The sequence below is a fragment of the Camelus dromedarius genome, chromosome 10, assembly GCF_036321535.1.
Source record: "Camelus dromedarius isolate mCamDro1 chromosome 10, mCamDro1.pat, whole genome shotgun sequence".
NCBI classification, from domain to species: Eukaryota; Metazoa; Chordata; class Mammalia; order Artiodactyla; family Camelidae; genus Camelus; species Camelus dromedarius.
Window position 1 is genome coordinate 1,610,323 of NC_087445.1, and position 11,114 is coordinate 1,621,436.

General features: G+C 45.4%; 1 protein-coding gene across 5 annotated transcripts in view; it reads left to right on the forward strand.

The window, feature by feature from the left end:
• PTPDC1 (protein tyrosine phosphatase domain containing 1) overlaps window positions 1-10,909 on the forward strand; it is a 54,192-nt gene extending 43,283 nt beyond the window's left edge. For all 5 annotated transcript variants that reach the window (XM_031447235.2, XM_031447236.2, XM_031447234.2 and 2 more), the window contains 4 exons: window positions 366-1,609; window positions 5,218-5,403; window positions 6,534-6,644; window positions 8,971-10,909. In XM_031447235.2, the coding sequence (XP_031303095.1) occupies window positions 366-1,609; window positions 5,218-5,403; window positions 6,534-6,644; window positions 8,971-9,090 (1,661 nt within the window). In that variant the 3' untranslated portion in view covers window positions 9,091-10,909. The remainder of the gene's footprint in view (window positions 1-365; window positions 1,610-5,217; window positions 5,404-6,533; window positions 6,645-8,970) is intronic.
• Window positions 10,910-11,114: the final 205 nt, after the last annotated feature.

The window sequence follows — 11,114 nt, forward strand, 5'->3', positions numbered from 1 at the left end:
TTTGCTTTTTTCCATGATGGAGTTGGGAATGATCAAGATAAATGGGCCAGGTAATCAGTTCATTCAGTCATCCCCCTCATACACAGCTAGGTATCCCCCCTCACTCCACACTTACTCAGCTTCACTCTGACAGTTCTTGTGCTTGACCTGGGGTGCAGAGGTGGCTAAGGGTTCTCAGTTAAGGGAAAGGTTGCCACACAGACAAGTAAATAGATAAACACCCACACAGAAGTTCAAAAGTTTTCATTGTCCTCACAATATTTCTGTATTTATATGGTTTCCTAACAGCAAATTTTAAATCATCAAAGAATATGAATAAAAATGTAAGTTTTTCTCATATCAATCTTTTCTTCTTCACTGTTTAGGTGTTTTAATAGCATGTTACTTAGTTTTTGCAACAAGAATGACTGCCGACCAAGCAATTATATTTGTTCGGGCAAAACGACCTAATTCCATACAAACGCGAGGACAGCTACTGTGTGTAAGGGAATTCACCCAGTTTCTGGTTCCTCTTCGCAATGTCTTCTCTTGCTGTGACCCCAAGGCCCATGCTGTCACCCTAGCACAGTACCTAATTCGCCAGCACCATCTGCTTCATGGATACGAGGCCCGACTTCTGAAACACGTACCAAAAATTATCCACCTCGTTTGCAGATTGCTGCTGGACTTGGCTGAGAACAGGCCGGTGGTGAGGCAGGAAGTGGCGGCAGTACCTGGCCTCTCTGCTGAGATTGAAAAGACCGTTTCTGAGGTGGTCACAAGGCAGCTGGAGAAGGCGTTGCTGAGACAGGACAGCGACGCGTCGGGCTCTTTCGCCCCCAGCGCAGTGGTGGCAGATTGTGAGAATCAGGATGCAGTTCTTTCCAGTGAGCAAGAGTTTGACCCTCTGTGGAAGAGGCGGAACATTGAGTGCCTTCAGCCCCTGACTCATCTGAAAAGACGGCTTAGCTACAGCGACTCGGATTTAAAGAGGGCCGAGTCCGTCCTGGAGCGAGGGGGCACGCCGTGGACGGCGCCTGCCCAGGGCTTGCTCTGCCACAAGCCCATCAGCCGTTGTGACTCTTCACGGTCCCCACAGCCAGATTTAAATAAGGAAACGCTGGCTTGCAGCGCTTTTTCTTTCTGGAATCAGGCTAAATTTGGAGGCCTGGAAAGACTGAGAGATGACGGGTCACCAGTTTCCTCTAGGACGAACATTCCAAAGGAAATACAGCGAAGTAGAACCTTTTCTTCAGGTGTTTCGGGATCATGCAACCCTGGGGAACCAGTTACACCAAACTTGGCACATATCCCTAAGGAACCAAACTGTTCTCACCAGCAGGTGTCCCACTGTGGACGTGAAGCTCTCGGTGGTTGTGGCCCGGGCTCTGCTGCAGGGCATGGGGAGACTTGCCGCTGCCCTTGGGGCTGTGGGTCCGGTCCCAAAGCACAGCTCTCGGTTGGACTTGAAACCCAGGACGGCAGAGATCTGTCTAAAGCCACGCCAAGCACAGTTTTACAGTCTGAACTGAGTGTTGAAGCAAGGAGAATAGTGGCAGCCAAAGCCCTGGCAAATTTAGATGAGTTTGCAGAAGAGGAGGAGGTGAAAAGGAAGGTAGAAATGTGGCAGGTACTCGCTCTTCGCTTGATTATATACACGTGGGAAGTATTTGCGTCGGAGCAAAAGGAATATATTTTCCAAATTCATTTGTTACGGGAATTTGAAGACATATTTGTATAATACTTAACTTTTGAACGTCAGGCTTCTCAGCTGTAATACCAGCTTTGCTGTCATAGAAACAGCAGACACAGGGCTGCTGTGTGGGTCCGTTCCAATCCCTGTGAGAGAGAGCACTTGGTGCTTAGCACTGAGCAGGGTGCTTGGCTGCACAGGGCATCAGTATTGATGGATGTCGATGCCTGCCTTCTCTCTCGCTGGGTTTGTGGGACGGACGGACAGACGAATGGACCCCAAGCAGACAGCTGTAGGAGCTGACCTGAAGCATCTCTAACCTGAGGCCTGGCAGGGAGCCCCACTCTGAGACCCATTGACAGTTCAGAGACAGTTCTTTTCCAAAACTCATCAACGCAAGTGTCGAGTGAGGTCAGAAGGATGAGAAACGGGTGCTGTCTGCTCAGCGTTCCCTCCTGCAGACTTCCCAGTCCACCCCAGTGAGGCAGCTGTTGGATTCCAGGAAGCAAATGGGAATGACCACATAGTAGTTTTGCGCCACTAGTTTTATCTGAGATTGGGTCTTTGGGGTCTACTTCCTGGCTTTTACTTAAATTAGAATGAGAAGTTGTTAATTTTAACCCCTTTTTGTGTTGTCACTTTCACTAGAAAGACAGTCTTTTTTTTTTTTAATTTTATATTTTAAATTTTTTAAAAATTTAACAACTTGTGGCATAGTCTATGTACAGTAAACTACACACATTTCAGATGTGCAATTTGATGCATTTTGATAGATGTGCACACCTGTAAACCCCCTGCCACAGTCAAGACACCTGACATTCCATCACTCCCTAAGAGGTTCACGTTTTGAACTCCCAGTTTATCCCTTCCCAGCACATTTACCCCCTGGTTACCATAAGTCTGTTTTCTGTCTGTGAGTCTGTGTTTTGTAAATAAGTTCATTTGTGCCCTTTTTTTTAGATTCCACATGTAAGTGGTAGCATATGGTAGTTTTCTTGCTCTTTCTGGCTTGTTTCACTTAAAATGACCGTCTCCAGGGCCATCCGTGTTGCTTTTGTGTCTGTTGAGTTGATGTATGTTTTTGTTCTTCAGTTTGTTAACATGGTGTATCAGATTGATTGATTCGCAGATACTGAAAACTCCGTGCGTTCCTGGGATAAATCCTTGCACGCCACTTGACCGTGGGGTACATGATCTTTTTAATGCATTGTTGGAGTTGACTTGCTAGTGTTTTGTTGAGGATTTTGCATCTATATTCATAAGTGATATTGGCCTGTAATTTTCTTTTTTGTGATACCTTTGTCTGGTTTTGGTATCAGGGTGATGGTGGCCTGTTAGAATGAGTTTGGAAGTGTTCCTGCCTCTGCAATCTTTTGGAATAGTTTCAGAAGGGTAGGTGTTAACTCTTCTCTAAATGTTTGGTAGAATCAGCCTGTGAAGCCACCTGGTCCTGGACTTTTGTTCGTTGGGAGTTTTTTAATTACTGATTGAATTTCAGGACTGGTAATTGGTCCGTTCATGATTTCTGTTTTCTTCCGTTCAGTCTTGGCAGATTATACCTTTCTAAGAAATTGTCCGTTTCTTCTGAGTTGTCCTTTTTGTTGGTGTGGAGTTGCTCATTGTAGCCTCTCAGGATCCCTTGCATTTCTGTGGTGTCAGCTGTGACTTCTTTTTCATTTCTGATTTTATTGATTTGGGCCCTCTCCCTTTTTTCTGTTGATGAGTCTGACTAAAGGTTTATCAATTTTGTTTATCTTTTCAAAGAACCAGCTTTTAGTTTCATTGATCTTTTCTGTTGTTTTTTTAGTCTCTATTTCATATATTTCTGCTCTAATCTTACGATTTCTCTTCTTCTACTAACTTTGGGTTTTGCCTGTTCTTCTTTCTGTAATCACATTAGGTGTAAGGTTAGGTTGTTTATTTGAGATTTTCCTTGTTTCTTGAGGTAATAAAACCAATCAGTTGAATTCTGGAACAACTAAAATGATTTGAGCACATAATACTGCCTGTGCGCCCGCTGGGCCTTTCACATCTGTTATTTCATGTGGTTTTCACAGTAATCCTGAGAGACAGGTGATATTATTTATGGATTCTTTGTTAGATTTTCAGTCCTTATGAATTAAGTATCACAGATGGGGAAACTAAGGGTCACAGGGGTCCGGTGATACACTTGAGATCATGTGGTTCAAATGCAGCCGACCCAGGATACAGTCTATGTGTTTAATGCTTTCCATCATCCCTGCTGTCCTTCCCAACCCCACTGGAAGACTTCAGAAAACAACAATGATGTAATGGTCGTTTTACTAATAGGGTCTTTGAGTCGTGCCATTTCTGCTCAGCTTCTCTTCGTATTATCTACATAAAATTGAATAAAAGACTGTATACATGATCTGTGGGATATGAAGAACTATACACAACTATTTGTGAGATAATAGAGAGAAACTCAGTGCCAGAGGACCCTGGTGGTGTGGCAGGAATGTCACGGACTGGGGTGGAGCTGGGCTGGGGACGCCTCTTTTGGCCTCTCTCACCATGGGCTCCTGGGCAAGTTGCTTTATCTTTCCTGAGCCCCTCAGTACACTCACCTGTAAAAGGGGGCCTCCTTGATGGGCTGTTGTAGAAATCAGAGAGAAGTCATGTATTACCATTACTGCCATACTGTTAGTGTTCTGTGAATATTGGATGCGTGAGTGAATGAGTGGTGCTTATTCCTGTTGTATGTTTTATTTACCTAAACATAAATATAAACCCTGTCAGAAATTAAAATTCTTATCTCACTTTTCCCCTGTTCTCTGAGGCAAAGTCTTAAAATCTGCTTAAATTAGCTCCAAGCATTTGGCATGTTGGCAAGACTTCCTAGTTACTTCACCCTGTCAAATTTTGAGAATGCCCAGCCTGTTGGTTAAGTTCTATGTAGGATTCTTAAAAACGAATTTGAAAGAAATATATGTAAGACATTTACCAGCTTTTGGTCCTTTTTTTTTTTTTTTTTTTTGACACTTTTTTTGGCATTTTGACATTTCATGCAGAAGCTTTTCCTTATCCCAGGTTTACTTGTAGGTGCTCCCATATTCACACTTTTTTCATCCCCCATTCTGCTTCACTGCAGTGAATATTCCTCTTTTGTTCCAAGGAGTCTGAAAAGGATTATTCCCTCTTCTTGAACCATTACAGTGGTTTCTGAACAAAGTGGAGAACTCGGGTTAACTAAGTCCTTCTCTGTACCCGGAGCTTCAGTGGTCCTCTGTTAGTCAGCCCACCTGAGGGGCAGGATGACCTCCACAAAGGAAACTGAGGCTTAGAGAAGTTAAATGTCTCAGCCCGAGGTGCAGCCTGGAAGTTGGGGGCGCTGGGAGGGTTCTCAGTCCACACCCCAGAGCCTGAGGCTTGACCCTCCTGGGCAGCCTAAAGACCATCAGATGTCAGCCGGTGCCTGCCTCCCTCGCTGCCTCACTTTGTCTCTCTTCCTCCTCCTCCGTCTCCCCCTCTTCTGTCCTGTGTTCTCCCTTCTCCCTTTCTCTTTCTCTTCCTTCCTTCCTTTTTAGAAAGAACTAAATTCCCGAGATGGAGCTTGGGAAAGACTGTGTGGCGAGAGGGATCCTCTCACCCTGTGCAGCTTGATGTGGTCCTGGGTGGAGCAGCTGAAGGAGCCTGTGATCCCCAGACGGGACGTGGACACGCTGCTTGACAGGCGGGCGGAGGCCGCGGAAGCGCTGTTTCTGTTAGACAAGGTAATTGGACAGCTGATGAGGTTCGTTGGCTAAAGGGCCTCAATACACGTTTCACACGCTAAAAAAATCCACTATAAAAAAGAGAATTCGTACAGGATCCCATATCAGTGTCTAATTTCAGTTCTTCCGAGGTAAGAGAAGAAATGCACGCCCAGTATAAACATTTAGAAGGTACAAAAATAAAACGGGAAAGTGCCCATGGCCCCAGGGGAGCCACTTCAAACATTTTCATGTCTTTTCTGTTACCAGCACGTATGTCAACTTGGTAAAAATCATTTCACGTACAACTTTATACTTTGTTTTTCTTCAAAATTATAACATAGGTATTTTTCCGTGTTGCGTTTAATTTTTCATAAATGTTAACTTGAGTGGGTAGGTAATGCTCTGATGGGGGAATAAGTTATAACCATTTTTTCACTTTCAAGCATTTGTTTCTACTTATTTCCTAGGAGCATAAGAGGTGGAGAACTGTGAGGTGGGCTAGAATATGCACTTGCTTTTATTTCTTAAAAAGGGCTGTGTGTGTCACATACATACATTTAGTGGATGTGCATTGCTCCAGTGCTGGAGCTTCTACCTTACTTCTCCAAAGTAAACAGCCCTCAGGAGCCAGGTTGGGGACACGTTCTTTAGGGACTTCCCCCCCTTAGTTTATGGCGTGCTCCCGGGGGGCTGTGGCTGTCTTCCTTCTCCTGCCCCTCCTCCCTCAGTAGTGCCTGCACCTGGCAGGACATGATCAAGTCCTGAGCACTGGGGACGCGGCCGAGCAGGCCAGGTACTGCCGTGACGTGTCAGCACGCGCGAGCCGGGTTGAAGCGACTGTGTCCATTAATAACAAGAGTGGATCGTCTTCAGTTCACTGCGTGGAGGGCATTTGACTGAAAATTGTCCTTATCTTCAGATTCACCTGTACCCTGTGTAATAACTCACCAGCTTTAATTTTTATTTCCTGAAAGCCTTTCCAGTAAGCAAGTAACAGTAAATATTGGTAGAACCCTTGGTGGGTTGTTCAGTATGTGAGATGATGAATACTTGGCCGCAAACCGCTTCTTGGCTCAGCAGTTGTTTGGGGTTTATTTCCTGAGGCATTTTTCAGATGACTTACTTGATTTCGATCTCTGCAAAAACAGGGCCAGCACCAGACCATCCTGTGTGTGTTGCACTGCGTAGCGAGCCTGCGGGCGATTCCTGCAGACGTGGAGGAGGCCATTCTTGCCCGCGCCATCAAAGCTTTCACTAAGGTGGGTCCCACTCCTCCTTCCTCGGCCAGACCCGGTCAGCATAGTCTGTAAATCAGACTCCAGAGGTCACCGGCCTCCTCTAAAATAAAACTTTTAGCCGTGTTTCCCCTGACTGGAAATGTGTTTGACGTTTCTTGAAAGTAATTGCAGACATTTGGCCAAAAAAATACCAGTTTCCTAACAATGATGTTAGAAAAGGCTGAACTGTGGGTTTTTTGAAGGAAAACTTTACAACAAAGAACTTTTATAGAGAGAGAGAGACACTTGGGTGTTGAGAAAATATTTTTAAATCACGTGCCTAGTAGAAGTCAGAGAACCTTTTCTTGTTCAGCCAGTCCTGCCCTGGGTCTGAACCATCTATTGGGAATTTAACATCCAGTATTGGCAGTCCGGTACCGTGCCTGATTGGTTGGCAAATCCTCAGCAACAAGTTAAAAAAAAAAAGTGTTTTTTTTTCCATGCACATCCTTTTGGCCTGCAGCAGTCTTCCCTGGCTGAAGAAAGAGGCCAGGTTCGTGCCAAAAGAAAAGGTTCCCCTCACCCTTTCAGCTCCTTTGGTGTCTCTCGTATGAGATACAAAAATGTCATTAAGCAGAGAACCCAGGTTTTCCATGACAGCATCTGTGGTAAATGTTAGTGATAATACCACTATACAATAATATTAGTCATAGTATTATTTGTGCTCGTTCTCCATGTCTTTCCTCCTCCACTCTTTCCACGGTGATGTCCTTGCAGGCTTCCGTGTCCCTCTTCGGAACTTTACAGCACTGACCGCTCTGCGTCCTCTCCATCTCTTCTTGACCATCTCCGGAGTCAGTGGCTCAAACCCAAATCCTGTGATCCCTTCCGTCTCTGTTTGTGTTTTCACAGACCCAGAGGCTGCCTGCTGTGTGGGGAGGGTTGTGGTTTGGTGTTTAACAAAGTATACAGTTTAAACCATTATTAATAAGAAGTTTTTGCAGATAGGATTGACAAAGTAATGAGATAAAGTTAAATTCTGAATTTAACTGAAAAAAATCCTTAATACCAGTCTCTGCAAGTGGCAGGAGTTCTTTACCTTCTGTTGGCCTTTTAGGGGGATACTAATGAAAAGTTAAATATACCGGTTGTTCCAAAGCTGTCTCTGAAAACGTTAGAGGAGCGTTCTTGGGTTTCTCCCATTGTACATAATCTTAGGAGCAGAGGCCCTGATAGCTTTTGTTCCAGGCTGGCCCTTCAAAGAAATCTGCGTAGCATCTGCTTCCAGGGTCACAAAGACCATGTTTCCTCCAGGCCGAGGCTCAGCAGGCTTGCCACGGCTCTTCCATCAGATGTGGGACCGCCTAAGCATGGACTTCCCCAGCTGTGATGCAGACCGCCTGCCTGTGCAGCCTTCACCCGTGCCCCTCGGCAGCATGCCCTCGGGGCTGGGAGGGCAGGGCGAGCCCTTGTGGTTACGGGGCACATGCTGCCTTGAGTCATCAAGTTGTCTCTGACCCAGCGATCTTGTGCCTTCTGCCAGTGTCCACAAACCGTGTGAGCAAGGGGAGGTCTCAGACCCTCCTAGCCCTTCACAAGGGACTGACCTTTCGTCTCTCCCTCTAGGAGGGAGGGGTCACTGTCCAGGCGGTCCTGATCCCTTCCTAAGCAGTCGCACGTTACCTTGGCGGTGGGAGTGGGGTGGAGGTGTGGTGATTGCTCGGCTCTCTGTCCTGAGGTCACTCCTAACCCTATGGTATGGTGAACGTGGGCAGATAATCCAGATATGTGTACGTGGTGCCTTCCCACCAAGGGGAAAGGAGAGTAGCGTTTATGGAGGTTTTTACATGTGCCAAGCATGTATTAGAACTCGTATTTCGCACTCACAGAAATCCTAAGACGATGGGGGGATGTGATCTCCATTTTACAGAGGTGAAGTATGACCCAAGCCTACGACAGCCGGCAGGTGGAGAGCCAGGCTCCCCATTTTTCCCTTAAACCATCCATGCTTAGTCTCTCGACGCGAAACTCGTATCACGCTCACTGTTGACTTGCTTCATGACAGTGTGAGAGTACAATGCATATTTAGAGTTAATTTTTTTAGTTTTCATTCATAAGTTTGATATTGGCATGATTGGCCGTTCTAATGTCATCTTTTAATTAAAACTAGTATGTGAAATGTATTATGTGTGCTTTGTATAATACCTAATTTATTATGTGTGCTTTTTATAGTATCTTATCTAATAGATCTTAATGTTTTCTTCACCCTCTTTCTTTTTTTCCCAAAACAGAGACTGCTTAAAATTCTTGTTACAATATCCTGACAGTAAAAGTCAGTATCCTGAATTTAAATCTTCTTTGTCGCTAGGTTAGTTTTGATTCTGAAAATGGACCAGTAGTTTACAACACCCTGAAGAAAATATTTAAGCACACGCTGGAAGAAAAAAGAAAAATGACAAAAGACGACCCTAAGCCTGACGTTTGGTGAAGCTGGCTTGCCTTGATGTTCGTGGGGACTGTTTTGGATCTGAAGATCTTGCTGGCGTTTCTGCTGGCGGGTGAACAGGTTGACGTGTGGGACTGGTCCCTCCTACAGCACTTCATTCCAGATGTTCTCGGTTTGTGCGAGGAATTCTTGTTCCTCTTTGGAGCAGTTATTTATTTTAAAATATCCTTGAGTTAACGTTTTTGGTTGAAAAGTTGCCATGAAGTTAGTGCCACTTCTTTTATTTATTGAACGGAATTAATATTGTGTTGCTATGTTAAGTATGTGCTGTTTACATCCTTGTTCCTTTTGACATTTGGGAAGAAGCTGTAACTCTTCTTTCCAAAACATTTTATTGACAGGACTCTTCCTAGAGTTTTTACCAAATAGATCATTTCAGTGGTGAAGCTTCACCGTGTGTCCGTCCCCCCGATACATGACCTAAGGAAGTCACCAAGTGTCTTAAACTGATTTATGCTTGCTCATAAGAAGGCCAGTGAGTCAACATTTTTAAAGGCATTTTTTTTATTGGTTTGAATTTGTTTGCTTTTTCTTTTTATAACTGTGGTAAACAGGTCTCAGAGTATATTATTTCTCAGAGTGATTTAGTTTTACTCCAAAGGATCGCCAGTGAGGTGTTTGGGATTTTTTCATTGTAGGAAATAGATTTGCTCTTCGTCGGGCTCCCAGACAGCCTCACTGACCTCTGCTGTCGTGGGAGGGAGGAGCAGTTCTCGACACGTGAAGCCTTCCTCCCGCTCCCCTGGGCTGTTGCTAAGCCAGACAGCATCTTCACAGAGAAGGCGGGACCAGTGGCAGGCGGCGTGGGGAGCTGCTAGACTCCGGCAGGAAGAACTGTCTTGCAGGGGCGGCTGCTGCCGGGAGGCAGCTCTGTTCATGCAGATGTGGGGACAGCATCCGCCCCAGCCCACACCTCCCACAGCCACCTGTTCCATAGCCCCAGTTGCCTCACGGCCCTATTTTTGGCTGCTTCTCTATCAGGAGAATTAAGTTTTTAAGTTGAATTTGACCCAGTAGGTTGCGCTCACCCTCCTGGTTTTAGATAAGAAGTAATTGCCTAAACTGTTTAGTTCCCGGTAAACCAAACTCTCAACTGGCAGTTGAAGCCAGAACAATTATTTAAATGAATATGTGGGGCACGAGATGCTGTGCCGCAGAGAGGAGAGTAGTTTTTACCAATAAAGGTGATGTTAAACCAGTTCAAACCAAAGCTGCTGCTTGATCTTAAAGACGGAATTTCAGGGGAAGCCAGGCTAATTTACAACAAATGAAATTCCTCCAACTCCTGGCTTTCTGAGTCAGGCTCCAGCACATCAAAAACGGTTTAGTCACTGTCAGTCTTACAGACTCCAGGGGCAAATGCTAAATGCCGTTTTCTCCCACACTGTGTGAATTTTTAGGAAATCAAATCCAGTGAATTTTAACGAACGGGGTTGCCCACTCCTGAAATTTCTTATTTTCAAGTGCCTGATCTGGGAAAGAAGGAGAGAAAACAGTTACGTTCATCCAAAGGTACATTATAAAAATGTGATTTTTAAATCTAAAACTGTGGTTAACCTCATCTCTGTCAGTCTCGTATGGGCAGGTGCCACTGGGGCTCGTTTGACAAGTGGCTGTCGGCCTGTGCGTCCAAAATGATTGTTTCAAATTAGAGGCCAGATCCTGCACAGCCCTGATGTGACCACAGCAGTGAACGCTGAAAGTCTGAATGCACCAGCCTGGAAAAGAGAGACGGTAGGAGAAATGTACCGAGCTGTACACAGGTTTTGTATTTGAATAAAAGCGAAAAGAACGACCCATAGCCCTTGTCTTGTGCTTCTGCACACAGCGTGCTGCTCTTGAGCTCCTGGCGGTGCAGGGACACACGCCCCTGTGATTGAACTGCCCTGAGGGGCAGCCTGAGTCGTAGGCTGAATCGTCAGCTGGCCAGGTCTGGTCCGTCCCTGCTCTGCTGGTTCAGAATGACCAAGGGACGGAGGCGAGCAGAAAGGAGGCTTCCTGTATTT